Raw genomic sequence first — 21,182 nt, 5'->3', positions numbered from 1 at the left:
GTACTTGCAAAGCAGAAAGTCAAGAAGTAAGAGAATAGGGTGCTAAGTGTAAAAGAAGTAGAAAATGCCTAGGATAGGCTGAAAAGGAAGATTTAGTTAATTTTTTCCAATACATAGAGGATGAAAACATGAGAATTCTTGTTTTGTCATAATAATTCTGTTTGGTAATGATTCATCATTTTATTTAATTTTGGTCTCTGGTTTCTCCAGCAATGATTTTAACTCACATTCTGTTACATTACCCTAAAATGTTATGAATAACATACTGCAGCTGGAAGGTGCCAGTGGCAGAGTGACATAATTTTCCAGGACATAAAAATCAGACTACTAAATCATGCTATATCAACATAGTGCTTTATAATAATTATTTTCCTCCTAATTTAGAGCTATCACTTATAAACATGATTTTAGGGTGATAGCATATGCATTTAACAGACTTTCTTTACTTAAAATGATTGTATTTCATAGAAGACTCAATATATAATACATCAAAAGACAAATCCTTCACATGAAGACTTTAGAGCATTTTAAATAAAATAGAAGTTATATTTAAACATTCTGCTAATAGAAATTAAGTTACATTTTTGTTTTTGAAAGATTTTAGATATTTTTAATTAAACTAATGCAGTTAGTTCAGTTTTCAGGTTTACCATTTCCTATCTCTTTCCAGTGTACATTCTTATCAACCAAGGAAACAGGAGCGACTGCAATGAAGCAAGTTGTGTTAGAAGCCAGTGACTAAAATTAGATTATCAATGACATTCACTTACATGTTCACAGCTGAAATTTCAAGGGTAAAACATTTTCTCCTGAAAGGAGACACTTCCCCATCACTGAAATGCAGACTTCTGTTATGAAATTGCATCCATATTACATCATTGGGCAGCTAAACTGACCCAAAATAGAAAGTGAAACCACATTTTTTTTTTTCTGCCAAAGACAAAATTAAGTAATGGAATTGTTTAACAAGGTTATTTTGACTGGTGCTTTCTTAATTAAGGGGAGATTTTTGTCTGAGAGAAGTAATATTCCCAAAGAGGAAGGAAGTATAAAGTATCTAGCATGAGGGCAGAGAAAGGTGGTCTAGACTTTATCCCACCCACCTTAAACTACTCTTTAATGCAAATCTTCAGAGACCAATGCGGTTTCTATTTTGTGACTGTTGCTCCCTTTCCTGTTTTTATGGGTACACTGGTACAGTTCAGATGTTTTTCCAGATGTCACATTCCATTTATCTTTTGGAAAAGTCACAGCGTGTGTGCATGTACTTACATAATTAGTGGAAACGTGACATCAACCATTTTAAAACATACATTGCCTCCCTTCTGTTCATTCCTCCGTGGATCACAAGGGGTGTAACTTGTGAATCAGAGGAGAGCCACTCTTCCCAATGCACCTTTGTGCAGTGCAGTCGTTCACTCCGGCAGCTGGTCAGGAGCTTCCATCGCTGTGCAGCGCAAACATCCACACCGGGACACATTGCTCTGGAAAGCCGTCCTGCTTCTGCTGGCCTAGCACCACCAGCCCACTCTTCCTAATGAGGGTCTGAAGGATGTCCATGTCCCGAGTCACGCTGCTGTCAGAGAGATCGAAGATGCAGCCCTTCCGGGCCACATTGTCCTTCAGTATGATGATGCCATTTTCCTTCAGGCCATCTCGGCACCGGGAAAGAAACGCAAGAAGGTCTTTATCGGTCAGGTACCCTACAGGTGAGGCCAAGTAAATGGGGGAACAGGATGAAAGGGTGGGTGGGGAAGGAGGTGAGTAGGCAAGACTGAACGGCCACAAGGCTACAAATCGGGAGCTTGTTTGTTCATTCATTCATGAATTATTTCATAGCCTGAATTGTTTTGTTGTGGGAGGCTTTGAGAATTTAGGTAAGAGGACAGGTATCCTCTTTGAGGAGAATCAGTGCACGCTCTGTAAAACAGCTATTATACCAACCTAGTCTATCTACCCGCCAGGCACAAAATAAACCATTCCTCATCCCTTGGATTCACTCCATGTCTGCTGAACAGCTCAACTCTGCCATTATTCCTCTGTGTCTTACACACACACACACACACACACACACACACACTCACACACACACTCAGACCAAAATCTCATTCACTGCTATCTCATTTCCTGAGAATTTAAATCTAAGAAAGCCAAGGTTTGTCAATAATGGAGATACACTTTTTAAAGTTTTTCAAATATTCAGTTTTCTTCTAGGATTTAGGTTGGCACAAAGACACTCCATCCTAAGAATGGAAATCACCAGCCTTGTTCAGTGGATGTTAGGGGCAGAATCCAGAGGACCAGAGTTTGGGGGGAGTTCGCATTATATGTTAGACTAGCTAACTGTTCTAAGTGCAGCTAGAGCCAAATATCCCTTTGTGTCTTTGCTCTGCCTCCACAAGTCCTCCAGTTAGTGGGGAGAAGGGAAGATGCAATGCCATGCAGAACTAACCAATGACCCACTGAATCCAGATGACATCGTATCTTCCCAGTGGGGGTGTGAATTCCTGCAGGCTATAGCAGTGGTAGCTTTCTACCTTGTCGCCTTTGACCTGCAGGTAGTTCTGTGCTTCGAGGAGGAACGATTCCATCATGTCCACCAGTTCCACAGTGTTGAAAACCGGCAACAGGACATGCTTGCTCACTCTTCCTATCCCAGAGCCGCAGTCCAAGGCACAGTCCGTGCCAGCTCTCCCGGGCCCCTGCAGAAAGGTACCTTGTGGAACATTCCAATGACAGACATTCTCCCTGAGTCTTGACACTCAGTTACCTCTTTAAGTAAACTTCATTTAGGTCAAGTTCATATAATTAAATGTGAGTTTCCTTGGTGGCTCAGACAGTAAAGAATCTGCCTACAATGCAAAAGACCTCGGTTTGATCCCTACATCAGGAAGATCCCCTAGAGAAGGGAATGGAAACCCACTCATTATTCTTGCCTGGAGTATTCTTGCCTGGAGAACTCCGTGGACAGGGGAGCCTGGCAGGCTACAGTCCATGGGGTCACAAAGAGTGGGGCACGACATAGCAACTAACATACACACACACATAAAATTTAATGTACTGTTTTAAATGTACCATTCAAGGAGTCTGGACAAATGTATACAGGTATGTACCCACCACCGTGGACTTCCTAGGTGGCACTAGTGATAAAGAGCCCCCCTGCCAATGCAGGAGACATAAGAGACATGGGTTCAATCCCTGGGATGGGAAGATCCCCTGAAGGAGGGCATGGCAACCCACTCCAGTATTCTTGCCTGGAGAAACCCTTGGACAGAGGAGCCTGGCAGGCTATAATCCATACCGTAGCACAGAGTCGTAGCACTGAAGCAACTTTAGAATGCCTGCACCCACTGCCAGACTCAAGTTATAAAACATTCAATGACTTTTTTCAAAACATATCCAAACATGTCTAGTTTTTGCCTTCTTTATTTTATCCAATTATAGGTCTTTCAAATAATTAAAAAATAAGATTTTAGAAAATGTCTTAGGTTTGAGAACTAGGTAATGTTTTATAAGAAGTGGGCCATTTAAAGTCCTATGAAAGTAGAACTTTGCTGCTGCTGCTGATGCTAAGTCGCTTCAGTCGTGTCCGACTCTGTGCGACCCCAGAGACGGCAGCCCACCAGGCTCCCCCGTCCCTGGGATTCTCCAGGCAAGAACACTGGAGTGGGTTGCCATTTCCTTCTCCAGTGCATGAAAGTGAAAAGTGAAAGTGAAGTCGCTCAGTCGTGTCTGACTCCTAGCGACCCCATGGACTGCAGCCCACCAGGCCCCTCCGTCCATGGGATTTTCTAGGCAAGAGTACTGGAGTGGGGTGCCATCGCCTTCTCTGAAGTAGAACTTTGTTAATTGCCAATTTGAGTCAAATCCATAGCAAATGGACCTGCACTGTAGCTTATTGCCTTGTAGAAAAAGAGAGAGAGCAAAGCAGAGAGAATCTTTCAGAGGTTTAAAATTGCTTTTCAAACTCATGCAGTGAACACATTTCAATTCATACTGGGGTGGATGATTAAAATTTATGTTTTTCAAAACTGATTTTGAGGGCTCTGAATTATCTACTATTCTCGTGTGGAAGATAATTGTTAGGACCTGAGCTGAGGAAACGCAATCTGTTCCATTCTCAGGCCAGAATTTCGCTTCAAACTCAGCCTCTATGGCATATAGCACATTTATGAGGATAAAAGGTAGTTGCAGCAAAGTCCCCCTGTCTCTTTTCACGCTAAAAATTGTTTCTGCTTTTGTATCAGAAATCACATGACTTATTGGACAAAAAGCCCTTAAACTTTTTAAAAGTAAAATTCTGAATTCAATTAACTGACAGTGAAAGATGAATAGTGAGTAGAGATAGGAGGATATCAGCCAATGAAAACCTTCTCAAATTTGCTTCTATAAAGTAATATACATACATACACACACACACACAACCAGTATATATCTATGAAATAAACATGTGTATATATGTATATATATATATGTATATGTGTGTGTTTATGTTGTATGATATTTGACTGTAGCTATCCTTGAAACAACAGTTTCAAAACAATATACAAAACAATTGGCCTTCCCAGGTGGTTATAGTGGTAAAGAACCCTACTGCCAGTGCAAGAGACATAAGAGACGCAGGTTCAATCCCTGAGTCGAGAAGATCCCCTGGAGGAGGGCATGGCAACCCACTCCAGTATTGACTGGAGAATCCCTATGGACAGAGGAGCTTGACAGGCTACAGTCCAATGTGTCACAAAGAGTCAGACACGACTGAGGTGACTGAGCACATATGTACGCACGAATACACAAATATACAAAAACTGTTATATAAAAACACAAAAGATGCCTTTTCCTCAAATCTTGTGCACTTTTGCCCCTCACCGCTACCGCCTAGTTGTCTTCATTCCATGCCGTTCCCCGTGTTTGGCACAGCCTCGCATATCCTGGCACCAAGTTTTTTCCTCTTTCTCTCATCCTCATGCTGTGCCTCTGAGAAGAGACATTTAAAGACTGACCTCTGGGACAACATCTCTACTCTCTTGGACACTCTGGCTGCTTATTACTGTGCTTGGATTGAAATTTGATGCACCTCCGTGAATGTGACCAAAACCACATAAATGTGTGATTTCAGAACTTTAATTATCTTATTATTTATTATCTTATTATTTATTATCTTCATATTTTTGGATTTATATAAAACAGTAAAATACTCTAAGAAATTTCATTTTCATTTTGATTCTGCCTATGTCTTTTGTGTCAAAGAATATTATTTTACCTTCTTTCCATTGGAGTTTGAAAATAAAGTGTTAAATACCACTGTATAAAAACCGTGAAATACAGTTAGCCCCCAATTTTTCAGTCATCCAATCTCTGAGAAATATCAAGAGATAAAACCATCAAATACCAATTCCTTTTTATAAATTTTTACTTTCCCCTCAAAAAGCTAAAAGTAAGGAATGTTATCAGTTTTGCCACTGATATTATCTTGGTATCGTTTGTTTATTTGCTAAAGTAAGCACATTTGCAACAAGTTTAAAAGTGTTTTCCCACTGTCCCAGATCACTAAGTGTTGAAAGGAAAGCAAAACTTTAAATTAAACAATCTGCCTTTTCCCAGTTGACATAAGGATAAATCATGTCAGATACTCATGTTCCCAAACTCCTTGTATCTTGACCTGGATACTAATTTAGCATATTATTAAGGTCAAAGTACCAAAATATCATTTCTTTAAAAAGACTATGTTTGTACTTTGAGGTCACAGCTTCACAATGAGCCTTGTCTACTAAGAAGGACTCCTTATATTTGTTTGAAAAAAGCAGACTACTCATTTCCAACATAAATATGCCAGCAGAAGCCTGTTTCCTTTCCCAGGTCTGTGGGCCTGTGTATGGGCTCTGTCTGACCAGCATCCCTGTGGTCAGTTTGGCATTCCACATGGAGTGACAAGACAGCCGGATTACTAACTAAGCTTCTGAAATGCACTGGGATCAAAGTCAGCCTCACCTCGAGGCGAGCAGGAAGGATTGCCCTTCGCCAGATTGGGGGAGAGTTGAGGTCTGTGGTCCACACACACACACACACACACACACACGCACACAGAGCAGGGATTTTTCTGCTTCATGAGACAAATAGAAAAAATATGTCGTGGATAAGAGCTGGGAATTTGGTATCAGACAGACCTTGTCGGGCATGAGTCCCAGATCTGTCTCTTACCAACTGTGTAACCTTGAAAATGTACTTAATCTCTAGAAGCCTCAGTTTCCCCAACCATGAAAATGAGAAATAATAATAGTACTTACCTACCAAAATTATTATGAAGAACAATAAGATAGTACTTCTAAAGTGCTCATCAGAGTGACTATCTCAGATAAAGTGCTCGGTGAAGTCAGTCAGTAACACTGATTTTAAAATATTCCAGGTTAACCTGATCTATAAATAACCCCAGCCATCATCTCTAGTTTTGTAGTCCTTTATGGCCACAGTTGATGTCCAGACACTTTGCCCCAGTGAGTGCTCCATCCTGATTCTATTTTTCTATATTCAGGCAAAGGGTACTTCAGAGAAAGTTGGATAAAAAGTGAACCTCACCTCAACACTAGGGAAACTATTAATATTATGCTTCTAAATAGGTTGACAACTTAATCCCAAATATTTGTAATATTCTTAATGGTTCCTTCATCAGAATAAAATGGAGTCCAAATTTCAGATGAATAACTTCATAGTGAATTGGAACAAAACCTGTTTGCTAGTTAGGACTTTGTTCTCAGTAGAACCAACAGCAGCTTTATTATGTGGGTTGTCTGTTCTAAAAACTAAATGAAAAAGTGAAAGTAAGTCATTCAGCTGTGTCCAACTCTTTGCAACTCTATGGATTGTAGCCTACCAGGCTCCTCCATTCATGGAATTTTCCAGGCAAGAGTACTGGAGTGGGTTCCATTTCCTTCTCCAGGGGATCTTCCCGACCCAGGGATTGAAACTGGGTCTCCTGCATCGTGGGCAGATGTTTTACCACCTGAGCCACCAGGGAAGCCCCTAAATGAAGCTCCAAAAAATACAATGACTGAATTATATGAAAGCTTGTTAGTAGTAGTAGCAATAAATGAGCTCTATTGCATAATAATTATGTGCACTAAAGTAAATATTTGACATATATTATCTCATTTGAGCTTCACATTATCCTACAAGATATGTTCTGTGGTTATACTCTAGACACAGGTAAGAAAATTGAGGTTTAAGAGAATTTAAGGAGTAAACCCAAGGTGGCTTACACTGTAAGAAGAACCATAATGACTCTGGGGCCCAAGATTCTGGCCCCTAAAGTATATGACCCATCTCCATGTGGCCTGAAAGTATGGAAGTGGAGTTTTACCCAACACCAAATCTATAAAGGGATCACAGTTTTTCAAGGCAATGTCTCAAGTGTGTAGAAAACAATATAAAGATATTCTACTATACTTATCATTTTTAAACTAAACATAAGCCTGCATTTCCCTACAACATTGAGTTTTTATTACAGAGACTCAATAAATCACCCCAAGATCCCAAATGGCATGATTTCTCATCGGTCATCTGAGTGTCAACTGCTTATCTATGGGATCTGAAAGAGAAGTCTTCTTAATCTACTACTTGTAATATTAACACTGCTAGTTCACCTTCCCCTGAAGCATAAGAAATAAGCTGGTGCTAGGAGAGTGATGCCAACTAGGATAAACCAGTCATTTAATGTGCCCCATCCTTTTTGAACCTCTTAAAACAGGCTTTCACACTAAACCCATGGCTCACCCATTTGGCTTTCATATGACTGAAGCAACAACACAGAAGCCTGTGAGCTCATTGTTTGCAAGAACTTTGCTTCCTAATCAAACTACAGTTGGATACTCACCCCAACAAATTTCCTGAGAAATTTCTGAGAGGCCTGGATATCTGGGTTGGACAATTCAATGAAATTTCCCATCATACCCTCTTCTGTAGCTGGTACTTCTTGATAGAAGAGTTTAGCTCTGGCATAGAACTGCATCTCACCATTGATTACTTGACTTGTTAAAGCATACAGTTTCACTGAAAATAAAACATTATTAATATTTAAGTGACAGAACAAGTTCATTCTTATCATGCAGCGAATTTCCTCTTAGAAGCCTGCAAATCTGTGGTATGGAGGAAAGGGTATTCGTTTGATGTCAGAAGATCTGGGCTTGAGCTCTAGCTCAGTTATTTACTTGCTATTTAACCTTGGGTAAACTTCTCAACCCCTATGATCTTCAGGTGGGTCATGTATAAATCACAGTCGTGGCATTTTCATGATTTAATAAACCTAGAGTTTAATTTTAAAAATAGCTTGTCACTGTGTTTAAAAGTATTCAATAGTGTTTGCTACAGTAGAATAAATAATTTCACAAGTTTCACAGTAAGTTTTATCTTTGACCTTAAAATATTTTATGGAAATTTGATCACTAATCCTTACTTCTAACCACAAGGTAGATTAGGGATAGGTATTTTTTTCATTTCTTTTTCAAGCAATTCATACCCATATATCTCTTTGTACCAACATAACAGAAAATGTGCTTGACCCCTAAGTTCTGAAAATAAAATACTAAAAAGTATAATATTTTTTGAGCAACTATTTTGTACTAGGTATTATACTAGGCACATTCACATATACTATGTCATTATTTCAGAAAAGAAGTGAGGTATTATTTTTAAACATTTATTTTTATAAAAACATGTGTTCCCACTTCTGAAAGGTAAATGAGCATGCACTTAAATGTGATTTGTAAATTAAAATGCATCCTTGCAGATATAAAATATGTTCATTAGAGAGCATTCAGAAGGAAATGATAGAAAGTGAGATGAAAGGGAGGAATTTCTTGTTCAAGATTATAAGCTGAATCCATCCATTTGTCTTCTCTCATTCCCAATACTCCCCATGAATTGTTTTAATAAACTCAATCTGTAACAATGAAGAAAATGAGGAGGGACTGCCAATAAATTCATGATTTCAACAAATTTCTGGAAGACAAAAAGCAGATGGAACAAAACTATATAATTTACAGCTCAGGACATCTGCAAAGGAAGTAAAAGTTAATTTAAAATCTGCCTGCAGGCCAACTGGGAGGTGACCAATGTACTTCCTCCCAAAAGTGACAAGCAGCACAGCTATAATCTAAGGGGGGTAAATAGTCTCTTCTCTAAAAAAAGAAAAAAAGGAGAACTAGACCCATTAGTGTTGGGATCCCAAAATAGTAATTCTGGCATATAGAAGGTTCCAGGCACCTCATCTGCTTACATTCATCAGAGTCTGGTAAAGTCAACTGGCATATGTAGAGCTCCTGGGCATCCTTTCTATTCAGTGGAGAAGTATGTAACAGAGGAAATCTTCTCCACCACCTAAACTCCTTTACCTTGTCCTTCATCCCTAACCATGGATTAAAAAATGACTTCCAAATACATGAGGGTGAATGTCTGAAAAACAAAAGAGAGATAAACAATCAAAACTGACTTCAAAGGAAATAGAAATAATCCAGGAAATTAATGAGAATTTAAACCAAAACCAAGCAAAAATTTTTATCCATGAGGAGATACGAGAACAGGTGCATCATAAATTGAAGATAAGATGTCAAGAAAATGGCAATGTAAAACATAATAAAGAATTCTTAGAAATTAAAATTTTGATTACCAAAAACTTTGGAGTTAATATTGAGTAAACATTTGGAGTTAACATTGAGTAAACAAATCAGGACATAAAGGAAAAGGTAGATTCAGAAAACACAAGTAAAAATATTAAAGCTATAAAGATTTAACTCAGAAGACCCAACATCAAGCTAATTAAGATTCTCAAAAACAGAAAATGAAGAGAAGAAAATTATTACAGAAAAAACAGATAAAATTTCTCAAGCTGAAAGAGATTGTAAGGTCCAAGAGCACTAAGCAATATGGATTTTAAAAACCTCGCTGATTCACGTCACTGTATGGCAAAAACCACCATAATATTGTAAAGTACCCTCCAATTAAAGTAAATACATTAATTAAAAATACTTAAATATACTTTATGTAAATAAAAATATTTTTATTTATGAAAATTTTTATCAAAAATAATTAATGTCACATTCATACATATCTTTAGGAAATTTCAAAACACCAAGAGTAATGAGAAGATTATTAAGTTATTTACAGGGGAAAAGTTTGCTGACTTTCAAGTAGGGTTGCCAGAGTTAGCAAATAAAAATATAAGACATACAATTACTTTTGAATTTTAGATAATCAATGGATAATTTATTAGTATAAATATGCTCAAAATACCACACATTGCATGGGACATAGTTTTACTAAAAAATTGTTTGTTGATTATCTTAAATTCCGGACTAGGCAATGGCACCCCACTCCAGTACTCTTGCTTGGAAAATTCCATGGACGGAGGAGCCTGTTAGGCTGCAATCCATGGGGTCACTAAGAGTCAGACCCGACTGAGCGACTTCACTTTCACTTTTCACTTTCATGCATTGGAGAAGGAAATGGCAACCCACTCCAGTGTTCTTGCCTGGAGAATCCCAGGGACGGGGGTGTCTGGTGGACTGCCGTCTATGGGGTCGCACAGAGTCGGACACGACTTAGCATATCTTAATTTCAAATTTAACTGACCTCATAGTTTACCTGGCAGCTGTATATTCAAAGGAGTAGACTCAGGCTTATAACACAGATCTCATCACAAACACTGAAAAACAGTGTCATCAATATTTTAAGGGAAAATTATTTTGAAGCTAAAATATATTACCATTCAAATGGTGAGAGAATATTTACCTCCCATATTCATTCTTCAGAAGTTTCTCAAAGCTATATTCCAGCTCAGTGAGGGTTAAAATTGAGAAGATATATCATGAAAGACAACAAAATTAACCCAGGAATCCAATGAAAAGAAATCCCAAAATGGTAGATATTATTAGATCTAGAAAGAAATCAGTTTATACTACAACAGAAAGCACTGGCTTAAAAAATATCTTCAGGAAATAGAATGAACTGGATTCTGGGCAATAGATAGTAGGGAAGAAGTGAGAAGACATGAGTAATATCCTTAGGAAGACATATTTTTAACCTCAACAAAAATAAAAGACAGTTGAATGCTCCAAGTAAAATATACAACTGTATAAAAACATGTTACAATCAGGATATGAAGCAAACCAAAATATGACATAATTGTACATAGAAGGAGTATAAGAAAAGAGAATCTATTTAAACTTTACTAGGAACACCAAGATTGTGACGGTGGATTAATGTACCACATGGCTCTGAATTGAATAACGGTTACATAGTTCCAAATTTTTATTCTAAAAGTTAAAAATCCAATAAACCCTACTTCTATCCATTGTAGTATATTTCATCTGTGGAGTTACATCATTATTTCCTACCTTGAAGACGCTGAGGCCAATATTTGGACCCTTGAGTGATCATGAATTTGCTAAAAGGAATATAGGAATCAGAACCCATGTATGTTATTTTCTAGAGACTAACAATATTATATACTATATTTCCTATATATGTTAATTATACAATAGATTGTCATTTTAAAAACACAAACCTTTTAAAACTATTAATAAATAGTCCAGTAGTCATGTATGGATGTGAGAGTTTGACTATAAAGAAAGCTGAGTACAGAAGAATTGATGCTTTTGAACTGTGGTGTTGGAGAAGATTCTTGACAGTCCCTTGGATTGTAAGGAGATCCAACCAGTCCATCCTAAAGGAGATCAGTCCTGGATGTTCATTGGAAGGACTGATGTTGAAGTTGAAGCTCCAATACTTTGGCCACCTGATGTGAAGAGCTGACTCATTTGAAAAGACCCTGATGCTGGGAAAGATTGAGGGCAGGAGAAGAAGGGGACGACAGAGGATGAGATGGTTGGATGGCATCACTGACTCAATGGACATGAGTTTGGGTAAACTCCAGGAGCTGGTGATGGACAGGGAGGCCTGTCATGCTGCGGTCCATGGGGTCGCAAAGAGTCGAACACGACTGAGTGACTGAACTGAACTGAACTGAACTGAACAATAGATTGTCATTTTAAAAATACAAACCTTTTAAAACTATTAATAAATATATAGATTTTTTGACATTTTATATACAAGTGAGCATCTGATTGAGAAAATATAACTTTAAAAGGAATGCCCTCATGTTCAAAATCATTGGGAACCGACACCAGTCCCCCTTCCCTAGCACTCAGTAAAGTGTTATGTCAACAATGACATATAATGAATAAAATTAATGCTTATAAATTCAACAGGGACAGAAAAAATTAAGCATCACCATGCCAAAAAAACATGACTGTTCCAAATTTGTCTGGATGTCTCAGAAAATGAGGTTAAGAAATCACAGCTCACAAAGTCTTCCCAGAGACGAATGCTTCTGGGGCAAGCCACAGGTAAGCCACAGCCCAGTGCTCTCTTGTTGATCCAACCAAAGCAGCAAAACAACCACTCTCATCATCACCTGCTTAAGTCAACTAGTTGGTGGAGTTTATTAAAACCTTTAATCTGGAAATGGGAATGGTCCATTATGCCAGCAACGTTTAGACCACAAGTGAATGCCAAGCTCAGCAGGGGTCAGACTCAATAGGTAAGTTTTTATGGTTATGGGCTTGTCACCTAATTGACAGGAACATTTCACTAAAAAGATATATGAGGTGTAATGTCCAGCCCCAGGTACTCCCCTCCTGATAGCTCCTGCAATGGTGCCAGTTGATTGATAAGGTAATCAAATATCAGCCTATATCTTTTTATTATAGAATACATCTAGTGGCTTATTCTTGTGGGATTGCAATGTTTTTGTGACACCTAGTATAGTCTAAACCAGAGGCTAGACACTCTATTAGCTCTTGATATAACATGGTGCTTATTTCTTGACCTACATTATAAGCTGAACTTCCAAGCAATTTCCAAGGTTACAAAAAGAAAAATAAAGTACGTGTGAATTTGCCCTGAAGAAGAACAAAGATCTTGTGAACTCTCTAAGAAAGATTTGTTGAGAGCATAGTGTTTATGCTTGCTGAGTACCTTCTCTATTTTCCTTTTTTGTTTGTTTTTTTTAGTAGAGTTGGATATAACTCTTTTAGACTTTATTCTAGATATTAGACCTGTTTGTCAACTGGAAATTGACCTAAAAGTCTTCAGAGGATATATAGGCTAGATTTAAACAGTAAGTTTGAAATGATTTGAGATACAATACTGGATCAAGTTAGTCTTTTATTTATAAGAGGAAAGAAATGGAGATGTCTTTAGGAAGTATAAGGTCTTCCATAAGAGAGATTTGTAGGTGATCACTTCTCAATTTAGCCATTAAAGAAGTGACAGTAAAAATTTAACGAAGGAAGGGAGGAAGGAAAGAAAATGTGTCTAGGCACAATAGAGTATTACTCAGCCATAAAAGGAAGAAAATTCTGCCATTTGTGACAGCATAGATGGACCTCGAGGGCATTATACTAAATTATATAAATCAGACAGAGAAAGATAAATAATGTATGATCTCACTTATTTGTGGAATCTAAAAAACACCAAAGTCTTGTCAGTTTTCTCATCCACAAGAAAGGGTAGGAGGGAGTGGAATTTTATCAGTGTTTCTGGTAGAATCCAAAGGTCTGTGTGTGCCAGAATGCTAGAAAGTCATCATTAACAAGCCTTAGAATTACACTGAGAGTCCCTCTAGGTTTTATTTCTTCCCTGAATGCTTTAGGAGTCAGGGGTTCCTTGCCTGTAAAGTAATGCACTCTCAACCCTGAAAGTTTTAGTGGGCTTTTTCTTTTTCGACTGAGGACTATTTCAGGGCTTCCCAGGTGGCTCAGTGGAAAAGATTTCACCGATGAATACAGGAGTCACAGGAGACACAGATTCAATCCCTGGGTCAGGAAGATCCCCTGGAGGAGGAAATGGCAACCTGCTCCAGTATTCTTGTCTAGGAAATTCCATGGACAGAGGAGCCTGGTGAGCTACAGTCCATAGGGTCACAAAGAGTCAGACACAACTGAGCACACAAATCCTTTTCAGCCTTCAAACACAAGTAAAGAAAGGTGAGGAAGGAGGGAAAATACACTTTCCCCACCCCAGCAAGGATGTATACAAGTTCCTGCTGCACGTCATGTCCCCTGCCCACTTGGCCAAATGGCTTCCTCTCTAATTCCTATTTCAGTGTTCTACCTAACCCGCTGTTGAATGTGAAAAGGTCAGAATACAAAGATACTGGGGACAGAGTTTTCATGGTGAGATTCTACATCGGAAGAGTCAGAAGCTGATCCAGCAGTCACCAGGCCTCCTCTGGACCTCCCTCTGCAGCATCCTGTAGTGATGCCTGTCATGTCCCCACGTTCCACAAAGATTATCTGTGCGGGTCTCTCTCCTACATTAAACTCTCAGGATAAAGCTCTATCTTATTTTCCTTATAACCCCAGGACTTACCATCCTGCTGACCCACAGCAGGCCTCCTTTGAGTGTTCACTGAATAAATGAATATTGTCTAGTTTTTAGTTCTTTGGATAACAGGTTCAACAAAGTAGTGGATGGATATAGGGAATAGCCAACCCACTCCAGTATTCTTGCCTGGAGAATTCCATGGACAAAGGAGCCTGGTAGGCTACAGTCCATGGAATCGCAAATAGTCTGACACAACTGAGCACATGCACGCACACACGACATAATCACACATAGGTCACACTTTTTGTGGTTAATGAAAAACTATAGGAGGATAAATTGATTTTCCTAATTAGGCAAACCTAAATAATAAAAAAATAGTAATCATCACTGATCAAACATGTATATATGTACTATATATGCTAGCATTTATATCTCACCGAATATATAAGATAGACGTGACTATCTACAGAAGAAAAGAGGGCATCAGGAGGTTAAAGAAATTGCCAAATAGTGAGTGACATAACTGGGATTTAAACCTAGTTCTATTTAAATTCAAAATCCATATTTTACCCATTTAGTACTGTGTATAGGACGGTCTGCTAAAGAAAGGAAAACGATCCACTTCTTCATTTCTTTAAAATGAAAAATGGTCTTACATAATTGGTATTGCAAAGGCAACAATAAACCTTCGGAAAATGTATCACTGCACAGTGAGTTGTGCAGCCATGCTTTCCACAGGGATGAAATCAACTTGAAAAATGCCAAAAGTTGTATGCTGAGTTTCATTTGGAAGTTACGGGGGAGCCTGGTGGGCTGCTGTCTATGGGGTCACACAGAGTTGGACATGACTGAAGTGACTTAGCAGCAGCAGCAGTGTATTTTAGGGAATGTTTTTATTAATTCTAGGTTTTAATTGTGACAGCAAAGTTGTGACCATTGTTCTCAATTTCTTCCTCAGAGCCTAATTATTTTAAAAGGGTAAGTGAAGGGGAGTTAATAACCATTAATAGGTACCTCCCATGTGCCTGACATTATGCCAAGGCACTTTCATGTCATCTCTCTTAGTCCTCACAAAAACTGGAATTGTAATCACTATTTTACAGGTAAGTGATGAAAAAAATCTGAAAAATTTAGTAACATGCTCCATATTATAGAGAAAAGAAGTGTCACACCCAGGTCCTAACCCAAATTATTTAAATGCAAAGCCTTTGTTCCTTTTGCTAAACTGCTTGGAAGTATTATTCTAAGTGCGAAGTTAGACTAAGCCTTTAACAATGTCCAGGAGTAATAGATTCTTGCACAATATATAGTGAATAAATATTCACTGACTTCTGTGTCCTTAAAAATATGCTGTGGATAGTGCTAGAAGAATTACTGAGGAGTTGGCTTATGTGTACACCTCCAAGTTGGATTGTATACAGGCCCACACTGTTATACAAACTGGAGATTTACCTAAATTGTTTTCCTACTCTACTTCCCATTTGTTCACAAACAGCCACCTGTGACAAATTCATTCACTCCAGGCCTCTAGCTGAATTTGGGCTGGTATAACTAGATTATATGAACCCATTCACTGGCTCACCCATCTTTCTGATTTCTTCAGTAGAAAGCCAGTGCTCCTCATGGACTGTTTTTTATATTCCTGTCAGTTGGAAAATTTTGGTAAAACTTGTAGTGATCCCTTCACTAGTCAAGTTGCCATTTACACTGAGAGGCAGCATGATATTGTGGTTAAAAAGCTCAACTGGCCTGGCTTCTAATCCTGCTCCACACTCATCACCGTGTGATCTTTGGCCAGTTACTTACTTCCTCTGTGGATCAGTTCCTCAGATTCAGGAGAGAGAAAATAACCCCACCACCTAATACAGATGTTGAGAGGATTAGCAGACTTCCCTGGTGGCTCAGACGGTAAAGCATCTGTCTACAGTGTGGGAGACCCAGGTTCAATCCCTGGGTCGGGAAGATCCCCTGGAGAAGGAAATGGCAATCTACTCCAGTACTATTGCCTGGAAAATCCCATGGACAGAGGAGCCTGATAGGCTACAGTCCATGGGGTCACAAAGAGTCGGACACGACTGAGTGACCTCACTTCACTTCACTTCACTGAGAATAGTAACAAGCATGTTTCCATTTCTTTGTGAAGACCTGTCATAGTCAATGGCATAGCTAAGAATTCCATTGGAGACTTTGAATATGCATGCTCTTGCTTCTCCAGGAATCACTGAACTTAGCCAGGGATATTTCAGCAAGCGTCCCCATGACTGAATGTCACTTCACAGTGAGCTGGTGTGAGGCTGACTGCTTAACGCAGGCAGTTGGAGGGAGGAAGGAAGAAAGAAGGAATCAAAGAGTCTGGTTAGCAGCCATTCTTCCCATAATTACTCCAAACAAAAAACTCTCTGTGTAGATGCTACAGTAGGGCTCCCCAGTCTTTTAAAAGAAGGGCTTTATTTTCATTTCTATGAAGTCTTGAAATCATCAAGAGGAGGGGAAGCCAACTCTAAAACACCTCAGTGGGGGCTGGGGAAGGAGTGCTTCCAGTGGCTGAGTTTTACTTCCAAAGTGAAAACATTAATATCCACTGGAGCCTGAAAACTCTCATACAGCGAATTAAGCTTATCATTGGTAATGCCTGTTCTAAGGAAGGCTGTGTGGTGACTTTAAAAGAGAGCTGGTTCTAAGGAAGGAAATGAAATGCTACTGCTTACTGAGCATTGATGAGTTTCACACATATAATTGCATTTAATATTCCAACAGCCCCACAGTTTTGAGGAAAATGATGCTCAGAGTTTAGCAACTTGCAGGGGTGATTTCTCTATCAGTAGCAGTGCCAGAATTTGGACTCAGGGTGTTGGAAACTTGCAATTAATTATTAGTAAGAGGCCATTTAATTTTTCTCATAAATATTTATTGGGGTCTTTTAAATTCATCTTTAGCTACTTTCAGAGATGGAGTTTAATCTCTAATAATTATTTTTAAAATTTGGCAGTCATCTACCCCTTAGCAAATCTCTCATAAGTTATTGAATTTATATATTTCGCCAGACTAACGCAACATGAGCCAACAAGCTACTGTTACTGAGATATCGTCCAAACAGTGTCTCCAGTGGTCTGACAAAATATATGGAGTGGTCAGAACATCATCATCTTCCAAATAAACTGCTCTAATTTTTCCATTTGGATACAGATGAGATGTCGACTATGTCCTAAAGGAATTACTTATGGGTAGATCAGAGAGTTTGGATCCTAAAGCAGGTTGAGCACTGAAAAATTGATGCTTTTGAATTATGGCACTGGAGTAGACTCATGAGAGTCCCACGGACTGCAAGGAGATCAAACCAGTCAGTCCTAAAGGAAATCAACTCTGAATATTCATTGGAAGGACTGTTGCTGAAGCCGAAGCTCCAATACTTTGGCCACCTGACACAAAGAATGGACTCGGAAAAGATCCTGAAACCAGGAAAGATTGAAGGCAAAGGGAGAAGAGGGTGGCAGAGGATGAGATGGTTAGGTAGCATCACCAACACAAAGGATATGAATTTGAGCAAACTCCAGGAGACAGTGAAGGGCAGTGGAGCCTGAAGTGCTGCAGTCCATGAGGTCACAAAGAATCGGGAACAACTTAACGACTGAACAACAAAATGTGATCTACCAGAAAGAGCCCTGGTTCTTGCTTTGGTATCTAGGTGAGACCTATCTAGACTGATCTCATCATCTCTGAATTTTCTTTTCCTCATTTTAAAAAAATAGTATAGGGGACAGGAGTGAGAAGGTGCATAGGAAAGTAATAATGCTGACCCTATCTATCTCATCATGTGGGTATGAGGATCAAATAAAGTCATAAATGAGAAATTTGTATAAGGAATATATATATATGTATATATGTGAGATGAAGTCATTTGTATATCTAGAATTAAAGATTCCCCTCAGAAATGGACTTAGAAAGTGACCTTGGTAGGCTGGTAATATAGTCTTGAATGCAACACAAAGAATTATGTAGCTCCTTGCCCATCTGGAAAGCCTGCCCACATCAAGTGTACAATGGGGCTTTCAGCAAACTTAAGAAAACAGACTGGGGTGAAACATACTGCTCCTGCTTTCATTGGGGGAATATAAATCAAAGGGGATACTTCACTCTTTAATCACAAGTTATTTCCTCTTCAGGGCTGTTAAGAGTGCGCTTAACTAACCACTTTCACACAGGCTGAGAAAAGCAGTGTAGACAAACCAGATAAGCTTTATGTTGCCCTATTGTCCAGTTCCCTGAAAACTAGAGGAAATAACTATAATGGAGACAGACTACTGCCCAGTTTTTTTCTTAACATTCAAAGATCACACTAAAATCAGCTCCTTTAAGCTCTCAGACTATTATTGTAACTCAGAAAGGCCAGAAAGCATTATGTGGAGTGTGTGCTCATGCATACACATGCAGACACACACTCACCCCAACAACCTTGATCTATTATTGTTCAGCCATTCTTTTTAATTGTGAGTTGATATGCTATTGCATTAATATTCTCATCTTTGAGTTACCTAATTTACTCACCTCTAAACTTTTGCAAATATTAAAAATGTCCTTTCAAACTCAAGAAATTCATTTCTACAAGGCTGATATTCAGGCAGCCAACACCCAGAGAAGCAAGTTACTCATGTCTGTGGTGCATGGAAGTCCCAAAATAGAGGCTTGACCTTCCAGGCAGCACTTGATTTTGCACTCTCCATAAAAGAATGCCATTGAAACATTTAAGCCCATTTAAATGGTTGTGGGTCCTTTTTATCTGAAAAGTGTCCTTGTTCTAATTCCTTTTGGAAAAGCCCCACAACCTCACATAGTGGCTCCAGTCATTTCTTATCCCTTATCTAGGAGCTCTGACTCACTTACCCAGGGGAATATTTTCCAGCAGGTAGAGATAGCTCTGAAAGAAGTCATTGCAAATGGCTTTGTGAAGAATAAAGGACATGCTATGTCGACAGAGTTCATCATCGGTCTTCTGCCAGCGGGATCTGAAGGCAAAGTGGGCTCCCAGGTGGGCCATGGTGAAAGGGGATAATAATTATTCCTACAGAGAGAGGAAGCTTGCCTGACAGTTTCTTTGAATTAACTTTCTCTTTCTACACGAACTTGAGACTGTCATTTTAAACCAACCCCTGTCCATCTATATCAGGAGAAGTGTCATGGGGCTGGGGGGAGGGGCAGCAGACACAGGGAGGTCAGACTCTTGGCACGTCTACTGTCTGATTGCTCGGGCGACACCACTCCTGGCCAGCAGGTGCTAAGTAAAGATGAAACCAGGCTGAGAGAGATCCTGCTTCATCCAGGGAAAAGCACACCTCCCTCCTTTAGCTCCCACTTCAAACAAGCAGGAGCACAGCCTGCTAACACCCTGAATACTTTCTTTAATTTGATTCCTAAATTGGAAGAGCCTCATTTCCATTTCAAAGAGTCATGAATATTTTGCGGGAGATCCAGTTCCCTGATTTCCATCCCTCCTCCTGGAACGCCAAATCCTCAAGTTACAAGTACCCTTCAAAGTCATCTTAGCTACCCATGCTTCTTTCATCAGTATAGTTTTGCCCAAATCTTTTCATAGAGATGGATGCATGTTTCCCATTTTTGAGGATCTTCAAGAGACGCAATTATATGAAAACCTGTTCTGATGTTAAATACCTTTCTCTGTCAGCAAACTCTTCCATCTAGCTTGCACTAAATAATACCTAGTCATGGAGGACTGTTTCTTCATCTTTCCCTATTAAAGATAGGATTTTCCTCATATGCACTCCTTTGAAATCTGTACTGGGTATCTTCTCACTGTCCTCCTGGTCTACTCTATGCTGTTCCCACATTACTGTGTGTGGTTGGAGACTGGACTGTATTGACCATATTAGTGGATGTCTTGCCTTCTGGCTTCTGGTTGAGTTCTGCCAGTGGTTGGTACCAGCAGAAGGGTAGAAGAGAATGATTCAGCGTATTTATTCCCCTGGCACCCTCCCTGTTGATATGCCGTTGGCTGACTACTTCATAAGGTAAAAAGTCATGGCTTCTGTCCCAGGGTCTTCTCATACAAAACCCTCTCCCAGTTCTGGTAACCGCTCCTTCCTCATGCCGCTTCAGACCTCAGGAGAGTGATACACCAAGCTGTCTCAACCTCTCGGGTAATGCACTATTCCTTGTAATTTCTCTGTACCTAACTTACCACACCTTTGGAAATAGTCACTTTATTAAGCTGGCTCAAATTCTTAATTTGTAAATATCATATGTTTCCTGTAGGGACAACTATCATTTTAACTCTCCAATACTCTTAACAGGAAAAATTCCTAAGAACTCGTACTCTTTCGGCCCATGCCATATGCAACCACTGCCCACCATCCCTAAAACACACATAAACACCCACCCACCCACATACAAATGAACACATTATGTTTGCTTTTTTTTTTTGAAGTCGATAAGTCATGTCCGATTCTTTTTGTGGCCCCACAGATAGGAGCCCTGTCAGGTTCCTCTGTCCATGGGATTTCCCAGGCAAGAATACTGAAGGAAAGTTGCATGGCTCAAGGTAACCTGGAATTAAAACTCCCCTCCAGGTCCTCCCCACCATTCTAGGCAAAACAAAGAACTCTCTCACCCAAAGGAAAAATAGACATTAGGTTGATTACGCCCAGCTCCAAGCCGTCCCAGCCTTTGGCCCATCGCCAGAACTCCTTGCCCCAGCCATTTAAGGGATAACTACTCCCAGCAACCTTGGAGAAGAACAGGCCCCCTTAAGACAGTAGCGTTCTACATACATGCCTATATATACTTACTTTTTT

The 21,182-nt window shown here is 39.4% G+C and overlaps 1 protein-coding gene across 1 annotated transcript; it reads right to left on the bottom strand.

The window, feature by feature from the left end:
- Window positions 1-74: 74 nt before the first annotated feature.
- On the bottom strand, window positions 75-19,526 carry METTL11B (methyltransferase like 11B). Its single transcript, XM_027565952.1, has 4 exons — window positions 19,258-19,526; window positions 7,868-8,043; window positions 2,453-2,702; window positions 75-1,703 (listed from the first exon to the last, which is right to left on the bottom strand). Exons 1-4 carry the CDS (start codon window positions 19,409-19,411, stop codon window positions 1,432-1,434), a joined length of 852 nt encoding a protein of 283 aa, XP_027421753.1. The 5' UTR covers window positions 19,412-19,526; the 3' UTR covers window positions 75-1,431.
- Between the last annotated feature and the right edge of the window lie 1,656 nt (window positions 19,527-21,182).

The sequence above is a fragment of the Bos indicus x Bos taurus genome, chromosome 16 (genome assembly GCF_003369695.1).
Source record: "Bos indicus x Bos taurus breed Angus x Brahman F1 hybrid chromosome 16, Bos_hybrid_MaternalHap_v2.0, whole genome shotgun sequence".
NCBI lineage: Eukaryota > Metazoa > Chordata > Mammalia > Artiodactyla > Bovidae > Bos > Bos indicus x Bos taurus.
Note: the sequence above shows the minus strand (reverse complement) of the source record. Positions and strands in the feature narration are given on the sequence as shown.

Bases quoted from the DNA above. Each gene is read 5' to 3' on its own strand.
- METTL11B (XM_027565952.1), bottom strand. From the start codon at position 19,411: ATGGCCCACCTGGGAGCCCACTTTGCCTTCAGATCCCGCTGGCAGAAG. The intron at 2,703-7,867 runs GTGAGTATCCAA...ACCTTTCTGCAG, and splicing joins TTCTCAGGAAATTTGTTGGG to GGGCCCGGGAGAGCTGGCAC. The intron at 1,704-2,452 runs GTTAGTTCTGCA...CCTCACCTGTAG, and splicing joins CTGGATTCAGTGGGTCATTG to GGTACCTGACCGATAAAGAC.